The sequence below is a fragment of the Gadus chalcogrammus genome, chromosome 22 (assembly GCF_026213295.1).
Source record: "Gadus chalcogrammus isolate NIFS_2021 chromosome 22, NIFS_Gcha_1.0, whole genome shotgun sequence".
Lineage (NCBI taxonomy): Eukaryota > Metazoa > Chordata > Actinopteri > Gadiformes > Gadidae > Gadus > Gadus chalcogrammus.
Window position 1 is genome coordinate 1,755,275 of NC_079433.1, and position 25,545 is coordinate 1,780,819.

A 25,545-nucleotide genomic window follows, 5' to 3' on the forward strand; every position below is an offset into this window, starting at 1 on the left:
TATTCGACCATGTACATTTTGAGTTATTCGCAGCCCTAGTTAATACACCACACAGAGGGGACCCCACCACCTGGGGGGGGGGGGGGGGGGTTCATACACCGACAACCCCACCCTGGGGGGGGGGGTCACAGGCTAGAGGAGGCACCTTGAGACTGGCGGTCAGGAGCACTTGGGCGATCAGATAACAGTACAGTACATGGTGTAGGATATAGTTAGATGGACAATATAGATAATATAGTGTATGGAGGCAGAGCCAGGGTGGCATTGGGAGGGTCGGAGGCAGAGCTCCACAGGAGGCTGTGACCTCTGACCCTCTGACCCCTGACCTTACCTTGAGGCAGAGCTCCACACAGAAGGCTGTGACCTCTGACCCCTAACCCCTGACCTTACCTTGAGGCAGAGCTCCACAAAGAAGGCTGTGACCTCTGACCCCTAACCCCTGACCTTACCTTGAGGCAGAGCTCCACACAGAAGGCTGTGACCTCTGACCCCTAACCCCTGACCTTACCTTGAGGCAGAGCTCCACACAGAAGGCTGTGACCTTTGACCCCTAACCCCTGACCTTACCTTGAGGCAGAGCTCCACACAGAAGGCCGTGACGGCGAACAGCCAGGTGTTGAGGGCGTACTGGTTCCACAGGAAGTAGCTGAGCACCACAGGAAGCAGGAAGAGGGCGAGGGAGACCAGCAGCACGGGCAGGTGGCGGCGCAGCGACGGCGTGTGCGAGGCGCTCAGCGACATCAGCACCGGCTCCGTCATGCCGTGGATGAAGTGCAGCACGGCCGTCAGCAGCAGACACATGTTCCTGCTCAGACGCACCTGGGCCAATCACAAGCTCCGTTACATCACCTGGGCCAATCACAAGCCCCGTTACATCACCTGGGCCAATCACAAGCTCCCTTACAGCACCTGGGCCAATCACAAGCCCCGTTACATCACCTGGGCCAATCACAAGCCCTGTTACAGCACCTGGGCCAATCACAAGCTCCGTTACAGCACCTGGGCCAATCACAAGCCCCGTTACATCACCTGGGCCAATCACAAGCCCTGTTACAGCACCTGGGCCAATCACAAGCCCCGTTACATCACCTGGGCCAATCACAAGCCCTGTTACAGCACCTGGGCCAATCACAAGCTCCGTTACATCACCTGGGCCAATCACAAGCTCCGTTGCATCATCTGGGCCAATCACAAGCTCCGTTACATCACCTTGGCCAATAACAAGCCCCGTTACATCACCTGGGCCAATCACAAGCCCTGTTACAGCACCTGGGCCAATCACAAGCTCCGTTACAGCACCTGGGCCAATCACAAGCCCCGTTACATCACCTGGGCCAATCACAAGCCCTGTTACAGCACCTGGGCCAATCACAAGCCCCGTTACATCACCTGGGCCAATCACAAGCCCCGTTACATCACCTGGGCCAATCACAAGCCCCGTTACAGCACCTGGGCCAATCACAAGCTCCGTTACAGCACCTGGGCCAATCACAAGCCCCGTTACATCACCTGGGCCAATCACAAGCCCTGTTACAGCACCTGGGCCAATCACAAGCTCCGTTACAGCACCTGGGCCAATCACAAGCCCCGTTACATCACCTGGGCCAATCACAAGCCCTGTTACAGCACCTGGGCCAATCACAAGCTCCGTTACAGCACCTGGGCCAATCACAAGCCCCGTTACATCACCTGGGCCAATCACAAGCCCTGTTACAGCACCTGGGCCAATCACAAGCCCCGTTACATCACCTGGGCCAATCACAAGCCCCGTTACATCACCTGGGCCAATCACAAGCCCTGTTACAGCACCTGGGCCAATCACAAGCCCCGTTACATCACCTGGGCCAATCACAAGCTCCGTTACATCACCTTGGCCAATAACAAGCTACGTTACATCACCTGGGCCAATCACAAGCTCTGTTACATCACATGTTCCTGTTCTGACGCACCTGGGCCAATAATAAGCTCCGTTACATCACCCGGGGCCAATCACAAGCTCGGTTACATCACCTGGGCCAATCAAATGCTCTGTTACTGGTCGTACTACACACTATAGGACTGGACCAGGTCAGTAGACCAGGGAGGTCATAGGGAGGTCAGGGGGTAGACCAGGAGGACTACGATGACCAGGGGGGCGTACCAGTCTCTCGTCGGGGTCCAGGCTGCTGAGTCCGGTCTGCAGGGCCAGGATGAAGAACAGGACCGGGGCCACGAAGCCCAGACGCTTATCCTCCTCCTCCGTGGAGCCTGGGACAGACACATAGAGAGATATAGAGAGACACAACTCTATAGAGAGACACTTCTAGAGATACAACTCTATAGAGAGACACTTCTAGAGATACAACTCTATAGAGAGACACTTCTAGAGATACAACTCTATAGAGATACACTTCCATATAACTCTATAGAGATACACTTCCATATAACTCTATAGAGATACAAGAATATAGAGATACACTTCTAGGGATACAACTCTATTGAGATACACTTCTATATACACACTTCTATAGAGATACACTTCTACAGATACACACTTCTATACTGTATACACATTTCTACAGAAATACACTTCTATATACATACTTCTACAGAACTACACTTCTATATACATACTTCTACAGAACTACACTTCTATATACATACTTCTACAGAACTACACTTCTATATACATACTTCTACAGTTCTAGGCTTCTATAGAGATAAACTTCAGTAGAGATACACTTCTATAGATACACTTCTATAGACACGTATATAGAGATACACTTCTATATAGACACTTCGATAGACAGGGGTGCACATAACTTCTTTATAGAGTTACTCAGTTGAGTACCAGGAGATGGTGTTTGACATAGCTCCACATCGGACATCGTAACATCGGATCTTGTGAAACGTACCCAGTTCCAACAGAGGTTTTTTGCGTCACCTTTTTTTTTTTAATCAAACTGCAGCAGCTTGACCACGGAGCGTTTGATTATCTGACAAAAGGAACGTTGCGATCAGCTGATTTTGCGCACTTCTTGCGCTTATCATTTGTTTCGAGCCACGGCACATCTTGGTGCCACTTTGTCCAAAAAATAATAATAATTCTGCTCCGGCTCCATTTGCCTTTTCTTTGCAGGTGACGAACGCGCAAGTAGCTGCTCAATGTATTTTGTTGCTTCGTTTTTTTTCGATCTCCAGTAAGTTACGCAAGTGACGTTACACATCCCCGGTTATGGCCGCGCATGCGCACCAGTTATGTGCACCCCTGTCTAGAGATACACCACTATATACAGTACACTTCTATAGAAATACACTTCTACAAAGACCCTTCTAGAGAGAGAGAGAGAGAGAGAGAGAGAGAGAGAGAGAGAGAGAGAGAGAGAGAGAGAGAGAGAGAGAGAGAGAGAGAGAGAGAGAGAGAGAGAGAGAGAGAGAGACAGACAGACAGACAGACAGACAGACAGACAGACAGCGTACCTATGAACATCAGGATGCAGAGGCCCAGGTAGTGGGCGAGGGAGGAGATGACGGCGCTCATCCCCAGGACGGTGAGGGTGGAGTCACAGCCGGAGATGACCAGGTTACTGAGGACCTCCCAGAGCACCTCTCCGCTAAGCACCGCCCCCTGGAACCCAGACACCAGGTTAATGAGGACCTCAGAGAGACACCAGGTCACTGAGGACCTCAGAGAGACACCAGGTCACTGAGGACCTCAGAGAGACCAGGCTACTGAGGACCTCAGAGAGACCAGGTTAATGAGGACCTCAGAGAGACCAGGTTACTGTTACTCTCCGCTCAGAACCCGCCCCTGGAACCCAGAGTCACATGACCTCACTGCTCTGAGGGGGAAGGGCTCACCTGTGAGCGGGGGGCGGGGCTCACCAGTGAAATGGGCGGGGCTAACCTGTGAGCGGGGGGGGGGGCAGGGCTCACCTGTGAGCGGGGGGCGGGGCTCACCAGTGAAATGGGCGGGGCTAACCTGTGAGCGAGGGGGGCAGGGCTCACCTGTGAACGGGGGTTGGGGGGCGGGGCTGACCTGTGAACAGGGGGCGGGGCTCACCTGTGAACAGGGGGCGGGGCTCACCTGTGAACGGGGGTCGGGGCTCACCAGTGAAATGGGCGGGGCTAACCTGTAAGCGGGGGGGGCAGGGCTCACCTGTGAGCAGGGGGGCGGGGCTCACCTGTGAACAGGGGGCGGGGCTCACCTGTGAGCAGGGGGCGGGGCTCACCTGTGAACAGGGGGCGGGGCTCACCTGTGAACAGGGGGCGGGGCTCACCTGTGAGAAGGGGGGCGGGGCTCACCTGTGAGCAGAGGGCAGGGCGCAGCTGTGAGCAGGAGGGCGGGGCGCACCTGTGAACAGGGGGCGGGGCTCACCTGCGCGGCGGGCGGGGCGGCGTCCTCCCTGCGGGCGGCCTGCACCACGTAGAGCAGGATGAGGGCCTGGGCGGCCAGCCGGCTCAGCCAGAAGAGGCGCAGCACGTGGGGCAGCCGGACCCTCTTCCAGGTGTCCTCCAGCAGCAGCTGCAGACCGTAGATGCGGTACATGTGGCGCAGCAGCAGGTAGACGTAGCGGCCCGAGTAGTAGAGCCAGGGCAGCCGCAGCGCCAGGCAGCCCGCCAGCTGCAGCCCCAGCAGCGCGCCGCAGCCCAGGGCCAGCAGCTGGCGCCCGTCCCCCGGCAGCTCCACCACCAGCCCCCACAGCGGGGCCAGCAGCGCCGCCACCACCAGCGCCGCCAGCGACGACTGCAGCCGCAGCAGGAAGATGTAGCCCACGCCCAGCGCCATCTGCACGGCCGCCACGCCCAGCCAGAGGGTGGGGCCGCTGCGGGGGAGGAGCCTGAAGCCCAGCGCCGTCTTGTGGTAGGCGCCGTACACGACGTCCCGCTGGGCCGTGGCGTGGTAGTTGATGAGCACGCCGGCCGTGCCCACCACCGCCGCCAGGAAGAGAGTGTAGAACTTGAACAGGGCCTTCTGGGAGAGCAGCAGCACCACGCAGGCCGCCAGCACGCCTGGAGACACACACACAGCCGCGGGTCAGAGTCACGCCTGGAGACACACACACAGCCGCGGGTCAGAGTCACGCCTGGAGACACACACACAGCCGCGGGTCAGAGTCACGCCTGGAGACACACACACAGCCGCGGGTCAGAGTCACGCCTGGAGACACACACACAGCCGCGGGTCAGAGTCACGCCTGGAGACACACACACAGCCGCGGGTCAGAGTCACGCCGCGGGTCAGAGTCACGCCTGGAGACACACACACAGCCGCGGGTCAGAGTCACGCCGCAGGTCAGAGTCACGCTGCGGGTCAGAGTCACGCCTGGAGACACACACACAGCCGCGGGTCAGAGTCACGCCTGGAGACACACACACAGCCGCGGGTCAGTCACGCCGCGGGTCAGAGTCACGCCGCGGGTCAGAGTCACGCCTGGAGACACACACACAGCCGCGGGTCAGTCACGCCGCGGGTCAGAGTCACGCCGCGGGTCAGAGTCACGCCGCGTGTCAGAGTCACGCCGCGGGTCAGAGTCAGGCCTCGTGTCAGAGTCAGGCCTCCGCAGCCTCATGTTTCACTGCAGGGAGGGGACTATACTTTTCATCTAGTATTACTATACTATTCATGCTCCTACTAGTAATGAGCAGAGGCCTTCCTCCGAAGGCACTGACAGTGAATTCAGGTCCACAAGTAGTGAGTGACAGTGAATTCAGGTCCACAAGTAGTGAGTGACAGTGAATACAGGTCCACAAGTAGTGAGTGACAGTGAATACAGGTCCACAAGTAGTGAGTGACAGTGAATACAGGTCCACAAGTAGTGAGTGACAGTGAATACAGGTCCACAAGTAGTGAGTGACAGTGAATTCAGGTCCACAAGTAGTGAGTGACAGTGAATTCAGGTCCACAAGTAGTGAGTGACAGTGAATACAGGTCCACAAGTAGTGAGTGACAGTGAATACAGGTCCACAAGTAGTGAGTGACAGTGAATTCAGGTCCACAAGTAGTGAGTGACAGTGAATACAGGTCCACAAGTAGTGAGTGACAGTGAATTCAGGTCCACAAGTAGTGAGTGACAGTGAATACAGGTCCACAAGTAGTGAGTGACAGTGAATACAGGTCCACAAGTAGTGAGTGACAGTGAATACAGGTCCACAAGTAGTGAGTGACAGTGAATACAGGTCCACAAGTAGTGAGTGACAGTGAATACAGGTCCACAAGTAGTGAGTGACAGTGAATACAGGTCCACAAGTAGTGAGTGACAGTGAATACAGGTCCACAAGTAGTGAGTAGTGAGGCTCAACCCTTGGACCACCCTGCCCATAATCAGTCATGAATCCCAGACTCTATCGAACCCATGGATACTCCCCAGTGGTCAATGATCACCATGACAACATGGCTGTATGGCCCAGTCTGCCCTCTACTCCAGCAGAGTATCACAGCTCTGGCCCCCTCCCTCTCTCTCGTTCATTAGTGTCCGGTTCCTGCACTGTGTCTGAGCGCTTGGGGCCGTTGCACCAGGGAGCTCTGGCCTCTGCTGCCTCTGCTGTGCAGACCGGGCAGGTAGGAGCCTCGGCCCACCGGTCAAAGTCTAACGACCCGGCCTCGGGTGCATGACGCCGTTCACTCAACACTGGCTCTGCTCCAGCCATGCTAACACTTTTAAAGGCAGCAGTCGTGTTGTTCTGAGCAATAAAGTTGTAACCAAACACCTCACGTCAGTTTGTCGTTAGGAAGTAAGTACAGTAGTGATGTATAAAGTACAGTTGGTATACAGTACAGAGCACAGTAGTTATGTATAAAGTACAGTTAATATAGAGTACACTAGTTATATAGAGTACAGTAGTTATGTATAGTACAGTTGGTATAGAATACAGTAGTTATGTTTATAGTACAGTAGTTATGTATAGAGTACTGTAGTTATGTATAGCGTACTTTAGTTATCTATAGAGTACAGTAGTTATCTATAAAGTGCAGTAGTTACGGATAGATTACAGTAGTTATGTATTATGTACAGCAGTTATGAATAGAGTGCTTTAGTTATGAGTAGAGTACAGTTGGTATGTGTATAGTACAGTAGTTATGTATAAGTTCCAGTTATTTATAGAGTAAAGTCGGTATGTATTCGAGTACAATAGGTATGTATTAAGTACGGTTGGTATGTATTCGAGTACAATAGTTATGTATCAAGTACGGTTGGTATGTATTCGGGTACAATAGTTATGTCTTAAATACGGTTAGTATGTATTCGTGTACTTTAGTAATGCATAGAGTACAGTTGTTTTGTACTTTGTAGCGTTAGCATCTAGTTTCCCTCTCTGTTAAGTACACTATGGACGGTGAAGGTGCTCTGTTCACTCCGGACCACCAGGTAAAGCCGGTCTGTTCACTATATTGACCCCCAGGTGAAGCCGGTCAGTTCACTATTGACCCCCAGGTGAAGCCGCTCTGTTCACTACGGACCCTCAGCAGGTGAAGCCGCCCTGTTCACTACACTATGGATCAGCTAAGAGGCTACCCTAGTCTGTCCCGGTGCTAGCTGTCATTAGCCGCCGGTAGCTAGGCTAGCTGTCATTAGCCGCCGGTAGCTAGGCTAGCAGTGCGTCTCACCCAGGACCCGGAGTAGGACCCGGCCTCCCGCGCCGGCCCAGCCCGAGCCGGAGGGGTCGTAGGAAGAGTTAAAGATGCCGTCGATGATGAAGACGCAGGGGACCCGGAGAGCCACGTCCAGCCCGGCCAGGAGGCGGTGGCTCAGCCGGGCCTGCGGGACCGCCATGCGGGGTGAGGAGCGGCTCCGTCCCGGGGGACGCGGTGTCTAATCCCGGCTGTCTTCAGGTGTCGGGAGCAACACTCGGTAACGAACGCGGGGACTATCCGTCCGCCATCTCCTGTGGTTGCTATGCGAGCAACGCGGAAGTGGTCTCAGGGTTGCCCGGACGTGACGTGTTGACGCGGTGGAGGTGTGGCGCGTGACTCGGTGACGCTCCACACCTCCAGCAGCGTTGGAGGTGTGGGCCAGGTACAAGGGGCCACGTGAGGGTGGTGTGTGCTGGAGACATACTGGACATATGTCAGAGTAAAACTTTATTATTTGTATGCACAAAATAAAGAAATGAACGTGGACCATTTTAGGCTTTACAACAACTCGTTCACAATGCGTTGAGGCTCGATCTCAACCACGCCATTCATTAGTTGATAACTTGTTTACCCAAGATGTGGAGCACATAAGAGCATGGTTTTAGCGGGTTCACAAGGGCGTTATGCAGCATGGAGATACATGAACAGTCCTTGAAGCCTTCTGGAGGGCTCCGGCCGCGGCTCCACCGGTCCTGCAGAACGCACGCCCCTCCTCCTCGGCCCGGGGGAATCGAACCCGGGACCTGCGGCCGTGCCGAGAGCCTTCAGCTGAAGAAGAGCTTCAGTGTGTTGTTGTAGATGGTGGAGGACATCTCCATCACGTCCTCCCCGCGGGCCGCCGCCATCACCTCCAGCACCTGTCTGGAGACAGACCGGACCGAACCGGTTAACACCTGTCTGAACCGGACCGGACCGGACCGGTTAACACCTGTCTGAACCGGACCGGACCGGACCGGTTAACACCTGTCTGAGCCGGACCGGATCGAACCGGTTAACCCCTGTCTGAACCGGACCGGATCGAACCGGTTAACACCTGTCTGAGCCGGACCGGATCGTACCGGTTAACCCCTGTCTGAACCGGACCGGTTAACCCCTGTCTGAACCGGACCAGACCGGACCGGTTAACCCCTGTCTGAACCGGACCAGACCGGACCGGTTAACCCCTGTCTGAACCGGACCAGGCCGAACCGGTTAACACCTGTCTGAACCTGTCTGGAGACAGACCGGACCAAACCGGTTATCTGAAGGTACCGGTCGGGTTACCACCCGTCTGTCTGAAGGGACCATCACTGGGTACCACCCGTCTGTCTGAAGGGACCATCACTGGTTACCACCCGTCTGTCTGAAGGGACCATCACTGGTTACCACCTGTCTGTCTGAAGGGACCATCACTGGTTACCACCCGTCTGTCTGAAGGGACCATCACTGGTTACCACCCGTCTGTCTGAAGGGACCATCACTGGTTACCACCCGTCTGTCTGAAGGGACCATCACTGGTTACTACCCGTCTGTCTGAAGGGACCATCACTGGTTACCACCCGTCTGTCTGAAGGGACCATCACTGGTTACCACCTGTCTGTCTGAAGGGACCATCAATGGTTACCACCCGTCTGTCTGAAGGGACCATCACTGGGTACCACCCGTCTGTCTGAAGGGACCATCACTGGGTACCACCCGTCTGTCTGAAGGGACCATCACTGGTTACCACCCGTCTGTCTGAAGGGACCATCACTGGTTACCACCCGTCTGTCTGAAGGGGGGCGGGGCTCACATGATGTGGCAGGGCTCGTTGCGGTCCTTCAGGCAGTGGCCCTCCTCCCACTTCTTCTTGGTGGGGAAGGTGGTGGAGACGAACCTGGAGCCGGCGTGGGACGCCTTCACCCCGCACCAGGGGGCGTCTGGGGACGCATTCACCATGTCACCACAGCCTCATTCACCACGTCATCACAGCCTCAATCACCACGTCAACACAGCCTCATAGACCACATCACAGCCTCATTCACCATGTCACCACAGCCTCATTCACCATGTCACCACAGCCTCATTCACCATGTCACCACAGCCTCATTCACCATGTCACCACAGCCTCATTCACCATGTCACCACAGCCTCATTCACCATGTCATCAATGCCTCATTCACCATGTCACCACAGCCTCATTCACCATGTCACCACAGCCTCATTCACCATGTCATCAAGGCCTCATTCACCATGTCACCACAGCCTCATTCACCATGTCACCACAGCCTCATTCACCATGTCACCACAGCCTCATTCACCATGTCACCACAGCCTCATTCACCATGTCATCAATGCCTCATTCACTGGTAGGCGGTAGGGGCATTAGAGGGGGTAGGGGCAGTAGAGGCGGTAGAGGGGGTAGAGGCAGTAGGGGCAGTAGAGGGGGTAGGGGCAGTAGAGGCAGTAGAGGGGGTAGGGGCAGTAGAGGGGGTAGAGGCGGTAGGGGCAGTAGAGGGGGTAGGGGCAGTAGAGGGGGTAGAGGCGGTAGGGGCAGTAGAGGCGGTAGAGGGAGTGGTTATCAGCGTGAGGCCCACCTGTCTCAATCATCAGTCTCTCTGTAGGAATCGACTTCATAGATTCAATATTGGCCTCCGTCTTCAAGGAGCTTCAGACAGACAGACAGGTATACAGGCAGACAGACAGGTATACAGACAGACAGAGAGACAGAAAGGTAGACAGATTTTGTGAAGGCGACCCCATCAACTAAAATGTTCACATTTATGTCTCTACATTTACAATGCTGCTCCTCATATCAGATACATTTGGCATATTTTTGTAAATACATTCATATTTTCCTACTTAACAAATAAATGTACTTTAATAATAAGTACAGGAAGTACATCTTTTCCTATCTGTGACCTGATTGGTCGCCCGAGGACATGACATCACTTCCTCACCAGCCGTTGATGCCGATGTAGAGGTTGAGGTCCACCAGCGCCGCGGCGTCCTGGGCCGTCCCGTCAAACGAGTGCACCTGCAGCCAGAGGGACCTTTACTGTGAAGGCCTGCAGCCGGGGGGACATTTACTGTGAAGGCCTGCAGCCGGGGGGACCTTTACTGTGAAGGCCTGCAGCCGGGGGGACCTTTACTGTGAAGGCCTGCAGCCAGAGGGACCTTTACTTTGAAGGCCTGCAGCCGGGGGGATCTTTACTGTGAAGGCCTGCAGCCGGGGGGACCTTTACTGTGAAGGCCTGCAGCCAGAGGGACCTTTACTGTGAAGGCCTGCAGCCAGGGGGACCTTTACTGTGAAGGCCTGCAGCCAGGGGGACCTTTACTGTGAAGGCCTGTAGTCAGAGGGACCTTCACTGCGAAGGCCTGCAGCCGGAGGGACCTTCACTGTGAAGGCCTGCAGCCGGAGGGACCATTACTCTGAAGGCCTGCAGCCAGAGGGACCTTTACTGTGAAGGCCTGCAGCCAGAGGGACCTTTGATGTGAAGGTCTGCAGCAAGAGGGACATTTGCTGTGAAGGCCTGCAGCCAAAGGGACCTTTACTGTGAAGGCCTGCAGCCAGAGGGACCTTTGCTGTGAAGGCCTGCAGCCAAAGGGACTTTTACTGTGAAGGCCTGGGGACTACAGCCTGGTGTTATTATGATGCAGACTCTTACCACTCCACCCACACAGCGCTCTCTGTTCCTCCTCATCACGTCTGTGGAACAAAACACACATTCAACTTCACGTCAACTGATTGGACAGAGAGGGTTGCTATGGCGACTCACCCAGGAAGTCCTTGTGGGAGTTCCGGCAGTGGAGGAACATGGGTAATCTGGTCTCCTCCGCCACATCGAACTGCTTCTCAAAGTACCTGGCAGACGTCATCACTCAAGATATCAGAGATTTAAACCAATTTCCAAATAGTTTTGAACACCACATTTCGGGGTCTTCCCCTTAGGCTAGATAACAGGTGAGAACAGGTGAGTTAGCAACAGGTAGGCTACTCCCTGTAGAGAACAGTGCTTTGTTCCGATATCCATACTATCCGTACTTACTAGCCTTAGTTTGAGTAAGTAGGGTGTTCCAATTCAGATCGGGCGAAAATAAATGTACTGAAAGGACCCGGATGGTGTACTCAAAACGGTCAAATCGCGAAGTGTGGATCGATATACACTTTTCGTACTCAACGGCAGCCATCTTAGCTACGTAGCGGAAGAGGGCGGAGCCAGGCTGAGCCAAAGTCGGCGCATTTTCCTCATAGCCTGCATTAATAGAGTCATTTTATAGCTTTTATAGCTTTTTATAGCTGCTAGGCGTAAAGAGTTGACCGTTCAAAGCGGGATGTTTATCGTGGGGGAGGAGCCGCGGCGGCAGTCGTGATCGTAATTTCCGGTTAGTGCACCACGGAGTACTCGATATGGAACAACACTGACATCTGAAAATTAGCGCACTTAGTGAGTGTGGATAGTGTACTAGGTTTAAGTGTACTCATGGAAGTATGGATATTGGAACACAGTACAGGTGAGTTAGCAACAGGTAAGCTCCTCCCTGTAGCGAACAGGTGAGTCTCACCTGATCTGAGTCTCTTTGGGGCAGAACTCCAACCGGTCAAAATCTGAAATACAAGAGGAGGGATTTGAAACACACACACACACACACACACACACACACACACACACACACACACACACACACACACACACACACACACACACACACACACACACACACACACACACACACACACACACACACACACACACCTCCTACCCAGTCCACACTCCCCGATGGCGACCACCTTGCCGGGGTTCTGCTGGGCGAGCTGGGTGAGGCCGGAGAGGTACTGGTCTGCTCCCAGCGCCTCAAACTCACTGCAGCGGGTGGGGTGACAGCCCACCGTGCTGAACAGGTCCTCTGGAACCCAGAACCACACAGAGAACCACCGTAGAACATCAACACAGAGAACCCCGTGGAACATCAACAAGGAGAACATCAACACAGAGAACCCCGTAGAACATCAACACGGAGAACCCCGTGGAACATCAACACAGAGAACCACCGTAGAACATCAACACAGAGAACCACCGTAAAACATCAACACGGAGAACCCCGTAGAACATCAACACAGAGAACCACCATAGAACATCAACACAGAGAACCACCATAGAACATCAACACAGAGAACCCCGTAGAACATCAACACGGAGAACCCCGTAGAACATCAACACAGAGAACCACCGTAGAACATCAACACAGAGAACCCCGTGGAACATCAACAAGGAGAACATCAACACAGAGAACCCCGTAGAACATCAACACAGAGAACCCCCGTAGAACATCAACACGGAGAACCCCCGTAGAACATCAGCACAGAGAACCACCGTAGAACATCAACACGGAGAACCCCGTAGAACATCAACACAGACAACCACCGTAGAACATCAACACGGAGAACCCCGTAGAACATCAACACAGAGAACCACCGTAGAACATCAACACAGACAACCACCGTAGAACATCAACACAGACAACCACCGTAGAACATCAACACGTAGAACCACCGTAGAACATCAACACAGAGAACCCCGTAGAACATCAACACAGACAACCACCGTAGAACATCAACACGTAGAACCACCGTAGAACATCAACACAGAGAACCCCGTAGAACATCAACACAGAGAACCCCCGTAGAACATCAACACGTAGAACCACCGTAGAACATCAACACAGAGAACCCCGTAGAACATCAACACAGAGAACCCCCGTAGAACATCAACACAGACAACCACCGTAGAACATCAACACGGAGAACATCAATACGTAGAACCACCGTAGAACATCAACATGGAGAACCGCCATAGAACCACAGAACATCAACACATAGAACCACAGAACCTCAACACAGACAGGGGTTACCTCTGGTCTGGGCCAGTTTCAGAGCTTCCTTGCTGTCTTCTAGACTTCCTCCTGTAATTATGAACTGAAAAGAGAAAATGAAAACTGAGAACATCCGGTCTGATGTCATACTAGTGATACACACACACAAACGTGTGTGTGTGTGTGTGTGTGTGTGTGTGTGTGTGTGTGTGTGTGTGTGTGTGTGTGTGTGTGTGTGTGTGTGTGTGTGTGTGTGTGTGTGTGTGTGTGTGTGTGTGTGTGTGTGTGTGTGTGTGTGTGTTTCTTCAGGTACCTTCTGTACTCCGGTGCCGACTGCCCTCTCAATGACCTGATCAAAGTCATCTGGAAGGAGAAGACAAACGTGAGGTCATCTAACAGGAGGAGAACATCCACTACCTCCCACCTGTTCAACATCATGACATCACCAGGTGGCTACATGAACTTCAACAGGATGCTATTGCCGCCTTCAAAACACTACGAGTTTCCGGGAGGTTTGGACCTTAAGCTCAGAGGAAAGTGCTTTGAACACTCTGTTGGGTCGGTGTTTTCGCTCCGAGTTTCGTACGGAGGTAAAGCTACCCGATTTCTTCGAGATCACGTCACGATAATGGCTGCCCATATCATACATAGACTAAAGTGAACTCGCAGCAAGCACTAAGAGGCGAAGCTTACACCCATTCTAACATTTGCATCACGATACATTATAGCCTACAATTATTAACATCGCCTGATAAATTCATGTTCAACCGTCGCAGGCAGTTCTAATAACTGATTCATCTGATTCAGCAAAGAAGCGCAAAGAGGTCCCTGGGGGCATCCATACTTGTTGTTGTTATGAAGTCTAGTCTCACGAAGTCACGGGCGTTTCCTGAACACTCCTATTTCGGAAGAAGGGAAGGTTTACATAAAGACAAGCAAGAGCTTCCTAACCTCCAAGCTGTTTTGAATGCAGCATATATTACATTATCAGGAGGCTATATGACATCATCAGGATGGTATGACATCATCAGGATTGCGTATGAGATCATGAAATAATCAGGACGGTGCATGACATCATCAGGATGATGGTGTATGAGATCATGAAATCATCAGGTTGTATGACGTCATGACATCCTCAGGATGGTGTATGACATCATCAGGACGGGGTAGTATGACGTCATGGTGTCGACGTGGTGGCGTCGCAGGTCGCAGTGTACCTGGGTGTTTCTGCTTGCCCCGGTAGAGCCCTCGGAACATGGGGTCGGTGAGGTTGACGCCAATGTCTGAGGAGAGCAGACGTTCTCCATTCAATCAACCGCTCTGAAAGTCCTGCAGCAATGAACTGGTATACTGGTATGAACCAACACTAGACCTGCACTACTGAACTGGTATACTGGTATGAACCAACACTAGACCTGCACTACTGAACTAGTATACTGGTTTGAACCAACACTAGACCTGCACAGTACTGAACTAGTATACTAGTATGAACCAACACCAGACCTGCACTACTGAACTAGTATACTAGTATGAACCAACACAGCACTATCAGCGGCGACCAGTCCACATGTTAGTCCTACTGGTTATCTCTGCTGATGCATTGGACTTTATCTCTTAGTTCTAGACCATGTATAGTACTTTCTCTGTCATAAGTTCTAGTTATCTATAGGTACAGTACGTTATCTCTCAATAGTTATATTAGTTAGGGCTGTTGTACTCACCGATGAAGGCGTGTAGCGCCATAGTGAGAGCTGCTCTTCTGTTTCCTATTACCTTAACTGTCATAGTAAATGTGAATGCCGAAATATATCGGATTGGTCCTTATGTTTCCTTCATAAGAAAATATAATTTATATATGAAACTTGAGATAGTAATGGAAACCTATAATGTATGTCGTTCATAGGTTAGTATCCCAGTTCTTTCAAATACAACGACAAAGTGGAGAAAAATCCAGACTGCTTTTATTTTGCGCCTTTAGCGCCCCGTAGAAAGTCCCCCACAATGCTCCGCGGCGGGAAGGTGACAGCGGACAGCCAACATGGCGGCGTACCTCACCCACCAGCAGAAGGTCCTGCGGCTCTACAAGAAGTCACTCAGACACCTGGAATCATGGTGCATATTCAGGTGGGGAGTACCGATATAATATATAAAATATATAATAGACATAATATATATATATAACTCAACACAGGAGGAATGACCTGCTTGTGAAGCTGTTGCCCTTGCTTGCAGCTAGCTGCTAACCGCTAGCCACAGAGGGTTAACTCTACAGACCAAATAGGAGAGGAGTGCATTGGTGGACTAGTTTATATAGTGCCCAGTCTGTGCTCTCTTCACTCTCTGTCTCTGTCTCTCGGTCTTTCTGTCCATTGGGATTGCGGGTAGTTTAGTGCTGATAGGTGCTGGTGTTGTGTTGTGATGTGGTTTTGTTGTGGTGTTAGTGTGTGTTCACTGTGTAGTCTGATCTAATAGTTAGAGGGGGTACTGGTTATGCTAGTGGTAAGTTAAGGGTGTGTGTGTTAAGTTAACTGTGTTTGTGGTTAAGTTGACGGTGTGTGTTAAGTTAACGGTGTGTCTGGTTAATAGGGTGTGTGTGGTTAACTTACCGGTGTGTTTTTGTGTGGGTACCTGTCTGTGTGGGGTTGGTTAACGGTGTGTGTGTTGGTGGGGGGGGGGGGGGGTACGTGTGTGTGTGTGTGTGTGTGTGTGTGTGTGTGTGTGTGTGTGTGTGTTGTTGAGTGTGTGTGTGTTTGGTTAACTTACTGGTGTGATTTTGAGTGGTTACGGTGTGTGTGTGTGTGTGTGTGTGTGTGTGAATGTGTGTGTTAAGTTAATGGTGTGTGTTGTTGCGGTAACTGTGCTAACGCGTTGTGTGTCTCTAGGGATAAGTACAGGTTCTACGCTTGTCTGCTGCGGCAGCGGTTCGACGATGGCGTGGGGGAGAAGGACATGGTGAAGGCCACCCGCATGCTGAAGGCCGGAGAGGAGGAGTTCTGGACCAATCAGCACCCTCAGCCCTACATCTTCCCCGACTCCCCAGGCGGGACGTCCTACGAGAGATACGAGTGCTACAAGGTACTGGCCAATCACGGCCTTCCCGTGCCCACGTGACCGACGCCTGCTGTTTCTGGTTGTTCTACTTCCTGTTGTGTCTGTGTACTTCCTGTAGGCCCCGGAGTGGCTGCTGGACCACTGGCACCCGTCTGAGAAGAGCCAGTACCCGGACTACTTCAGCAAGAGAGAGACCTGGAAGAAACTCAGAGAGCAGAGCTGGGACCGAGAGGTACTGCTACACGTACTACTAGTACTACCACACAAGTACTAGTAATACTACACACTAATACACACTAATATTACTACGCACTAGTACTGCTACACACTAGAACTAGTACTACCATGCTATAGTAATACTACACACTAGTACTATTACAGACTAATACTACTACCTACTAGTACTACTACACACTAGTACAAGTACTACCATATACTGGTACTACTACTTTCACCCTTGTCCATAAATACATTGCGGGTACTGCGTTTGTTTTGTTATTATTCCTTCTGTCGACCAATCAACGGACGGCGTGCGTAGCTCTAACTAGCTGGCACCCTTTCAGGCGTCTCAGTACCCCAACGGAGGAGTACAGCGGTGGAAATGCGCCATAGTACTACTACATATCAATACTACTAACTACTACTACTACTACTACTACCACTACTACCTATCCAGCTCCAGGCTGGGACTCTTATGCCTATGTTGTTTATTGTTGTTGTGTTATTGTGGTCGTGGTAACTGTGACGCTGTGGTTGTCGTCATGGTAACCGTGTGGCGTTCCCCAGGTGGCCCAGCTCCAGGCCGAGACGCCGGCCGGCGGGCCCCTCAGCGAGGCCCTCCCCCCGGCCCGCCAGGAGGGACACCTGCCCCCCATGTGGTGGCAGTACGTCACCCGGCCCCGCGAGCGCCCCACCTAGAGCTCCACCCCTCTCCTCCACCCTCCCTCCAGGCAGCAGCTGTCCGGGCGTCCTGTGGGGTCCGACCCGTTACCCTATAAATATAATATTAATAAACCTGTTGATGATGACACGCTGTGTGGTTCGTGTTTGTAAAGCTTTGAAGTCCTCGGCTAGAGCCGAGAGCTAAGTGGGGGGGCAGGGAGACGGCCTCCAGGGGCGGTAGGGCTGCTCGATTAAAGGGACACTGTGTAATATTTTAAGTCATTTATTACCTCAAATCAACGTATTCATTCATAAATAAGTCCTCATTGGTGTATAATTATCTCTGCCAAAAATCGCACTTATCCTCCTGAGTGAAGAATAATTAATATTTAGTTACATAGGACGGGTAAGCTTCATGGAGGCTTCCATGTTCTTCCAGTCTATGAACTGGCGAGAGGGACAAAGAGCACTACGTGGTACAGGAAATGCAAACGCGTTTTCACTGAGCCAGCGTGAATGATGACTGAAATAATTCACTATCTTGCTCGAGGAGTAATTACTCATACATCATTAGCTTACACTAATGATTCAATGCAGTTTGAAATTTGTTTGAAAGAACGAACCTCATCACTCGAATGACTCGGTGAGGTAGTATTGGATGTCATGACACAGCTTCTTGGCACATACGTAGTTTTTGAACTAACGAGCACTATTAGTTTGAATGCAATATACAATTGTACCACTAGATGGGAGTAAATTTTACACAGTGTCCCTTTAAGGAAAAAATCAGAATCATCAATATTTTGGTCAATGTTGAAATCACGATTGTTCAAACGATTATTTTTTGAGTTTGAAAACTTTTTTGAGTTTGAAAAAAATACGCAAAATGGTCTGAAAGGAAATGTTCGAATCTAAAATAATGAACAGATATGTATCCAAAATTCGATTATTAGTTTTAGTGATCGTTTGATGCAAAAATCGAAATCGCGATCAAAGTTTGACTAATCGCCCAGCCCGAGCCGACAGTCTAACCACCAGCATTAAGGACCAGATCTCAGTGTTCCATTAAGTGGATGTTGAGATTCTACTCTGATTGGTTGGAATACTATTATTTTAGTTTTCAGTGGTTGGTAGTACCATTTGTTTATGTCTGCGATTTCGGAGCATAGGCTGCCTACAAAGACACGTTTTTTTTGACGGCCTGCTTATGGGGCGGGCAGCTAGCGGATCGTGAGGAAAGATCTGAATGTGATCATTTATGTTTCGGCCTAGCATCGCTGATACAACCTTTAAGGTGTCAAACAGTTACCCTGGTTCTCTCAGCTGCAGCCGCTCTGCTGAACGTCTCAGAGCTAATCTAAAGCATGATTCAGAGCGTCACAAGGCGAAGGAGGTATAACAATAATAATAATTCATTATGTTTATATAGTGCTTTTCAATGACCCAAAGAGGCTTACGGTGAAGGGGGGAACCTAACTCACCGACACCAGTGTGTAGCACCCACTTGGGTGATGCACGGCAGCCAATCTGCGCCAAAACGCTCACCACACCAGCTTGAGGTGGAGAGTGAGGGAATTAATGAGTCAGCCAATTATACAGGAAGATGATTATGGGGGGCCATATTAAATTAGCCTGGTTGGGCCAGAACATGTGCTCCCGGGTTAACGGGGGCCCACAGACCCACGCCGTGGCCTACGTCTGCCTCTTCAGCAGGTCACCACGCCTCAGGCCGGCGAGGCCGTGATCTAGGAGATGTGGTTGGTCAGCAGGTGGCGCTGTAATACGTGTTCATCGTTATCTCGACCATGACCTACTGGGTTACCGCGGCGATGATCCCCGGAAGATGTGGTGACCAACCTGGGTCGAACCGGCAGTGCCCCCCCCCACCCAAACCCCAGAGGCTGCTCCTGGTCGAAGGTCTCACTACGACCCCTCTTAGACCAGGACCTGGTGGGTCTACGGCCCCTCTTAGACCAGGACCAGGTGGGTCTACGGCCCCTCTTAGACCAGGACCTGGTGGGTCTACGGCCCCTCTTAGACCAGGACCAGGTGGGTCTACGGCCCCTCTTAGACCAGGACCAGGTGGGTCTATGGCCCCTCTTAGACCAGGACCTGGTGGGTCTACTGTCCCTATGAGACCTGTATCTCGTGGTTAAACTCTATTAACCCATTTTATTGAAACATGCACATTATAACACATTCTATTTTGGAACCGCCCCTTTAAGACTCCCATTTGTGACGTCTCTAGAGGGGAGCTTTCAAACGTCTCGTAAGGTCTGATCCACATCACAACTATTCACAGTACCAGCATGCGAGACCCCTACCGACTTGGACCTGGTTGAGAGGTCAGAGGCTAGGTCGTTACCAGGATATCACACAACCACAATAAGAGCACCAGAGGAGACGTCAAAACACGATGTATTTCAAGGTAAAAGCACAGGAGAATATGAACGTGGGGCCAGCTAAATAAAAAAACATGTCAAACAGGCCAGAGTCTATCACCGACACCACGAATCATCCCTCCTCGTGTGACCGGAAGGTTGAAAGTTCGAATCCCTGAGCAAGGCCAGCAGACCTCACACGGACACAAGAAAGAAAACAACCACAAATACGACGCTACAAAACCCGGCCTCCCGATAGGATAACAATTAAATCATGTGAGCCATCATTCCGTCCCTCTCCTCGGAGATGTCCACCCTCCTCCAGAGCGACATGGGTTGTGTCTGTACCGCAGGTGTCCCGCGGCTTATCCGCTGCGTCCAGGTGTGAACTCAAGGGGTCAAGGGTCATCTCCTGAACTTGCGGTAGGGCCGGCTCTGGCCCCCGTTCTTGTTGTAAGGCTCCCAGCGCTTCCTCTCCGGTGGCTTGTTGTAGACGTAGGGCGACGGGCCGGGCGGCTCCTCGTCGGGGTGGTCCTCCATCATCTGGAGCTTGGCCTCGATGGCGCGGATTTTGGCGCTGGTGCTCAGGTGGTTGTTGGCGGAGGAGATGGCTCCGTCGTCAGCCGGCCCGCTGCCCCCGGGCTCCAGGCTGGACGGCATGGTGTTCTTCTCCGTCCGGAAGCCCTCGAACCTCTGGGCGTGGGCCCAGCGAACCACCAGCCGCTTGGAGAGGGCCAGCTTCCCGTTGAGGCAGCGGATGGCCCGCTCCGCCTCTGGGCGGCTGTGGAAGTTGACGAAGCAGTAGCCCCGCGGCTGGCCCTCCATGGGACCCGACTTGTGGAAGAGGAAGTCGAACTGCTGCACCTGGCCGAAGCGCTCCAGCAGCTTCACCAGGTGGTACTCGGTGATCTTGGGGTCCAGGTTCCCGATCCACAGCCGGTTGCCGTCGTGGGAGACGCTCTCCGAAAGGATCGACGCGTTCTCCACCGACTCGGCGGCGGACGACATGGCCGCGGCGCTCCGGTTCTGCTCAACGGCCTCTTTTAAAGTGATTCAGTGGGTAAAATCGCGTTGGAGTTTGACTTTTGATTGAGTTTTTAATCAAATCTCGGGGCGGGCAACGTACGGGATCCACGGATCCTTTATGTCGCACAACAACAAAGACGCGTCTAGGTGACGTCACGTCAGGTGAGGCGGGGCTTATATTTTATTTTATGTTTTATTTTATTTTATTATACACCGCAGATTGGTACTTTGTCTAGAAAATGGGTTCTGTCGAGTTAAAAGAAAATAGGGATAATTTAATATCAATTCATGTGAGTATATCTATACATATATACATGTATATTCTCTTACACTAATTGAGTTGAACCTCAAATATTTCCTATTCAATAGTGTGTGTGTGTGTGTGTGTGTGTGTGTGTGTGTGTGTGTGTGTGTGTGTGTGTGTGTGTGTGTGTGTGTGTGTGTGTGTGTGTGTGTGTGTGTTTAACAATGCACCTTGCTAAAATATTTTTGATATACCTTGTTTATAAAGAATAAACAAATGGTTAAGAATATTTGAAATTCATGTTAATACCAGTTCAAATATGAAATTCATGTTAATACAATTTGAAACACATGACCTTCATGTTGCGTCCAGTCAGCAATGTAATGCATTTAGGTATTTTTTAAACCTATTGACTGAAACGCCAATAGATAGCCTAGTTATGTAAAAGACGATGGTACTGGCCAGACGATGGTACTGGCATACAAGGCAGTCGATGGAACTGCTCCTGCCTACCTCCAAGCATTGCTAAAGCTCCACACCCCAGCTCGATCCCTCCGCTCAACTACCTCAGCTGGACGTCTGGAACCGCCATCGCTAAGAGCTAGCAAAGGCCGTTCAGCAAAGTCACAACTTTTCTCGGTTTTGGGACCTCAGTGGTGGAACGAGCTCCCTGCCGCTCTCAGGACCGCAGAGTCGCTCACTATCTTCCGAAAAAGACTCAAGACTCACCTGTTCAGAGTCCACCTCGACACTGCATAGCCACCTTCCCACTTCTGACCACCATTGTACACTTTATTGTATTGTCTTGTATTGTATTGTATTGTATTGTATTGTATTGTATTGTATTGTATTGTATTGTATTGTATTGTATTGTATTGTAGTACTTAACTGTGTAGCAACTGCAGTAGCTGCTATCATGGCTGTAACACAGGGAATTGATTGACCTAGCGATTGTGGTACTTGCACTTGGTTCTATGAACATCCTTTATGTACCGACAGCGATATATTGATGCACTTCTTATGACAAATGTACTTATTGTAAGTCGCTTTGGATAAAAGCGTCTGCTAAATGCCCTAAATGTAAATGTAATGTAAAACATAATAATCAATAATTGTGTATGATGTGTAATGATGCACCTCTTTTTATTTGGAGTAAAATCTTAACCCCTGAATGTGTTCAGACCCATGTTGCTGTAACACATAACAAGGTTTATTATCAAGCCCAGTCAGTGTTCACTTGAGTTGATACCAGATGTACAATCACAGCCTTCTCCTTGCCTCACTTGGCCCCCAGCTGGGTGCTCTGGGTTATCAATATGTAAACTGCTCACTTTATGAGAGAGGACAGAGACACAGGTTCCTGGACATTGCCCCCCCCCCCCTCTCAGGTCCAGCCCGAGGGCCTTCCTCTGTCCCGCTGATCAGTACCGTCTTAATCTGCAGCCTCCCCGGGCGTGGAACACACACCTCCTCGGGCCACGCCCACAACGCAGTACAGGGTTGCAGCTAGCTAGGATATCATTCTAGAGCGTGTAGGGTGGCAGCTAGCTAGGATATCATTCTAGAGCGCATAGGGTGGCAGCTAGCTAGGATATCATTCTAGAGTGTAGGGTGGCATCTAGCTAGGATATCATTCTAGAGCGTGTAGGGTGGCAGCTAGCTAGGGTATCATTCTAGAGCGCGTAGGGTGGCAGCTAGCTAGGATATCATTCTAGAGCACGTAGGGTGGCAGCTAGCTAGGATATCATTCTAGAGTGTAGGGTGGCATCTAGTTAGGATATCATTCTAGAGCGCGTAGGGTGGCAGCTAGCTAGGATATCATTCTAGAGCGCGCAGGGTGGCAGCTAGCTAGGATACCATTCTAGAGCGCGTAGGGTGGCAGCTAGCTAGGATATCATTCTAGAGTGTAGGGTGGCAGCTAGCTAGGATATCATTCTAGAGCGCGCAGGGTGGCAGCTAGCTAGGATATCATTCTAGAGCGCGCAGGGTGGCAGCTAGCTAGGATACCATTCTAGAGCGCGTAGGGTGGCAGCTAGCTAGGATATCATTCTAGAGTGTAGGGTGGCAGCTAGCTAGGATATCATTCTAGAGTGTAGGGTGGCAGCTAGCTAGGATATCATTCTAGAGCGCGTAGGGTGGCAGCTAGCTAGGGTATCATTCTAGAGTGTAGGGTGGCAGCTAGCTAGGATACCATTCTAGAGCGCGTAGGGTGGCAGCTAGCTAGGATATCATTCTAGAGTGTAGGGTGGCAGCTAGCTAGGATATCATTCTAGAGCGCGTAGGGTGGCAGCTAGCTAGGGTATCATTCTAGAGTGTAGGGTGTCATCTAGCTAGGATATCATTCTAGAGGGCAAAGTGTTGGCTGGCTACAATATCCTTCTAGAGTTTAGGTTGGCAGCTAGCTAGGATATCATTCTAGAGCGTAGGGTGGCAGCTAGCTTCTAGAGGGTAGGGTTTCATCTAGCTAGGATATCATTCTAGAGGGTAGGGTTGCAGCTAGCTAGGACATCATTCTAGAGCGTATAGGTGTCAGCTAACTAGGATATCATTCTAGAGCGTCTAGGTGTCAGCTAACTAGGATATCATTCTAGAGCGTGGCAGCTAGCTTCTAGAGGGTAGGGTGGCAGCTAGCTAAGATATCCTTCTAGAGCTCCGCGGACGGTTCATATCCAGAGAACTCTGATGAAGGCTGTCCTCTTAGGAGAGGCAGCTGTTGTTTCACTAAATTCTCTCCTCTCATTTGGTCCACTGGTTGAGGGTCCAGCCCTACATGTGATGAGTGGACCTTTGAACCTCATCTGGGAAGTCAGGGAACACCATGATGAAGAGGCTCTCTGAGTCCAGAGCTGATTATGGTTGCATGTTCGCGCAACGCATCGAGCACTCGGACCCTTTTACGCAGTCGTTAACCTCTTTATGGTTCTGCGTTAGTACTGCGGGTATTAGGAAGCGGACCAATCACATCCCATGCTGCTGCGTCGCCTCGACGGAAGGTAAACATTTTTGGGAGGGGCACGTCAGGTCCAAACGGCGAACGCAAGGAGAGTCTGCAAGGACGAGTCCCTGACCCCCTTGCGTTGCCTGAACGTGGGACCATAATCAGCCCTCAGACCCCTAAAGCTGACTTTATCGGCCACACACAGGCAGCTGAGCGTCGCTATAAAGGGTTTAAACCTCCAAACCAAAGTTTCAAGACTAATTGACAAATTAACCAGTGAATCATAATCACTTGTGTGTCACGTGAGGGCTGGAGCTACAGGGTTGAAAAGAAGCATTACACAGACTGACTTTTTATTTGTATAGGTAGTATTTAGTATTCGTATGAGTATTGGTGTAATGGTTTTAGTTGCTGAAGTGGCTTAATTTTTTTCCTGTGGAATAATTGTGAGGAACCATCATGTAGCATAATTTAGGCTACACAAGGCAGAAATGTGAGCCTTATGCTTTCTAATATTTCTAACGTTCATCTATTCCTTCTGCAATGTCATCTGTCGATTTTACACACGTACACACATAGCAATAGCAAGTATATAGCAAGTATATAAAGTATGTATGCCTGCTATTAATTCGATGTGTTGGATTCGCTCTTATGCTAGGGGTACAAGACCTCCCGTTGTCCGAAACGGTCCCCGTTTCTGATGGCCTGTCCCCGGGATCGGTCCCGGTATTGTCCACAGGATCGGTCCCGCTAATGTCCCCGTTTCTGGTGGTCTGTCCCCGGGATCTGTCCCGGTAATGTCCACGTTTCTGATGGTCTGTCCCCGGGATCGTTCACGGTTATGTCCCCGTTTCTGATTGTCTGTCCCCGGGATCAGTCCCGGTAAAGTCCCCGATTTTAAAAAGGAATTACCAAACAAATATGAAGCCGTTTTTAAAAGCAGATCGACAATCAACGGGTTCCCACAATGATGGCGGACATTTGAAATTAAATAAATCGTAGTTCCATTTTGCAAGGTCGAGTTGGAAGCTTTATATTATTCCAGACGAGCCCTTTATTATTATTTATGCCCTTTATTACTATGATTAACTAACTAATGATGAACTATCATAGTACTACTGCTAGGCTAACTAGCCGCCTGCTAACGCTCCACACAGCGAGTCACGGAGATAGAGAGACTCCGTATGTGTGTGTTCATTTAAATACACTGTAATTCTCCGGCTCCACAGTCGCTTAAGCCAAGTGACTTTAAAACATGTTTTGTTGTAAATTATTCATATTTAATAATTTGGCAACACATGCGTTGAACGGACGGTTAGTACCGCCCACCATTGGACAGGCAGCCAACCAGGGCAACGCGGAAGTGACCTGCAGCCAGCGGTTAGCCAATGGGCGCCCACTACACCAAACCAGAGGGAAACCCACAGAACCAACGTGCTAACCCACATCACAGCTGAACCCTTTTCATTCACGTTCTACAACAATGTTGATGTCGTGAGGTCCTTTTACTGTAAGTATTATGTATTGTCCCTCGGTTTTCAATCATTTGAGTGTATTCTGCGTGTGTTTGTGGTAC

General features: G+C 51.0%; 4 protein-coding genes across 4 annotated transcripts; 1 reads left to right on the plus strand and 3 right to left on the minus strand.

Moving 5' to 3' along the window:
• Nucleotides 1-146: 146 nt before the first annotated feature.
• Nucleotides 147-7,904, minus strand: rnf139 (ring finger protein 139). Its single transcript, XM_056582630.1, has 5 exons — nucleotides 7,589-7,904; nucleotides 4,358-4,992; nucleotides 3,460-3,607; nucleotides 2,141-2,247; nucleotides 147-819 (listed from the first exon to the last, which is right to left on the minus strand). The coding sequence occupies exons 1-5, from the start codon at nucleotides 7,752-7,754 to the stop codon at nucleotides 505-507; spliced, it is 1,371 nt and encodes a 456-aa protein (XP_056438605.1). The 5' UTR covers nucleotides 7,755-7,904; the 3' UTR covers nucleotides 147-504.
• A 117-nt stretch (nucleotides 7,905-8,021) lies between these two features.
• On the minus strand, nucleotides 8,022-15,424 carry tatdn1 (TatD DNase domain containing 1). The gene is made up of 12 exons (XM_056582671.1): nucleotides 15,169-15,424; nucleotides 14,665-14,730; nucleotides 13,761-13,810; nucleotides 13,487-13,550; nucleotides 12,338-12,481; nucleotides 12,140-12,182; nucleotides 11,353-11,438; nucleotides 11,242-11,282; nucleotides 10,534-10,610; nucleotides 10,171-10,241; nucleotides 9,387-9,513; nucleotides 8,022-8,476 (listed from the first exon to the last, which is right to left on the minus strand). Exons 1-12 carry the CDS (start codon nucleotides 15,230-15,232, stop codon nucleotides 8,380-8,382), a joined length of 930 nt encoding a protein of 309 aa, XP_056438646.1. The 5' UTR covers nucleotides 15,233-15,424; the 3' UTR covers nucleotides 8,022-8,379.
• A 25-nt stretch (nucleotides 15,425-15,449) lies between these two features.
• ndufb9 (NADH:ubiquinone oxidoreductase subunit B9) lies at nucleotides 15,450-17,544 on the plus strand. Its single transcript, XM_056582685.1, has 4 exons — nucleotides 15,450-15,571; nucleotides 16,330-16,522; nucleotides 16,617-16,730; nucleotides 17,285-17,544. The coding sequence occupies exons 1-4, from the start codon at nucleotides 15,486-15,488 to the stop codon at nucleotides 17,414-17,416; spliced, it is 525 nt and encodes a 174-aa protein (XP_056438660.1). The 5' UTR covers nucleotides 15,450-15,485; the 3' UTR covers nucleotides 17,417-17,544.
• Nucleotides 17,545-19,782: 2,238 nt separating this feature from the next.
• On the minus strand, nucleotides 19,783-20,930 carry rbm18 (RNA binding motif protein 18). The gene has a single exon (XM_056582683.1). It carries the CDS (start codon nucleotides 20,767-20,769, stop codon nucleotides 20,167-20,169), a length of 603 nt encoding a protein of 200 aa, XP_056438658.1. The 5' UTR covers nucleotides 20,770-20,930; the 3' UTR covers nucleotides 19,783-20,166.
• Nucleotides 20,931-25,545: the final 4,615 nt, after the last annotated feature.

Bases quoted from the DNA above. Each gene is read 5' to 3' on its own strand.
- rnf139 (XM_056582630.1), bottom strand. From the start codon at position 7,754: ATGGCGGTCCCGCAGGCCCGGCTGAGCCACCGCCTCCTGGCCGGGCTG. The intron at 4,993-7,588 runs GTGAGACGCACT...GTGTGTCTCCAG, and splicing joins GGTCCTACTCCGGGTCCTGG to GCGTGCTGGCGGCCTGCGTG. The intron at 2,248-3,459 runs GTACGCTGTCTG...TGTCTGTCCCAG, and splicing joins CTGCATCCTGATGTTCATAG to GCTCCACGGAGGAGGAGGAT.
- tatdn1 (XM_056582671.1), bottom strand. From the start codon at position 15,232: ATGACAGTTAAGGTAATAGGAAACAGAAGAGCAGCTCTCACTATGGCG. The intron at 12,183-12,337 runs GTAGGAGGTGTG...CTTGTATTTCAG, and splicing joins CATCGGGGAGTGTGGACTGG to ATTTTGACCGGTTGGAGTTC. The intron at 10,242-10,533 runs GTGAGGAAGTGA...GTCTGTCTGAAG, and splicing joins TACATCGGCATCAACGGCTG to CTCCTTGAAGACGGAGGCCA.
- ndufb9 (XM_056582685.1), top strand. From the start codon at position 15,486: ATGGCGGCGTACCTCACCCACCAGCAGAAGGTCCTGCGGCTCTACAAG. The intron at 16,523-16,616 runs GTACTGGCCAAT...TACTTCCTGTAG, and splicing joins AGAGATACGAGTGCTACAAG to GCCCCGGAGTGGCTGCTGGA. The intron at 16,731-17,284 runs GTACTGCTACAC...GGCGTTCCCCAG, and splicing joins AGCAGAGCTGGGACCGAGAG to GTGGCCCAGCTCCAGGCCGA.
- rbm18 (XM_056582683.1), bottom strand. From the start codon at position 20,769: ATGTCGTCCGCCGCCGAGTCGGTGGAGAACGCGTCGATCCTTTCGGAG.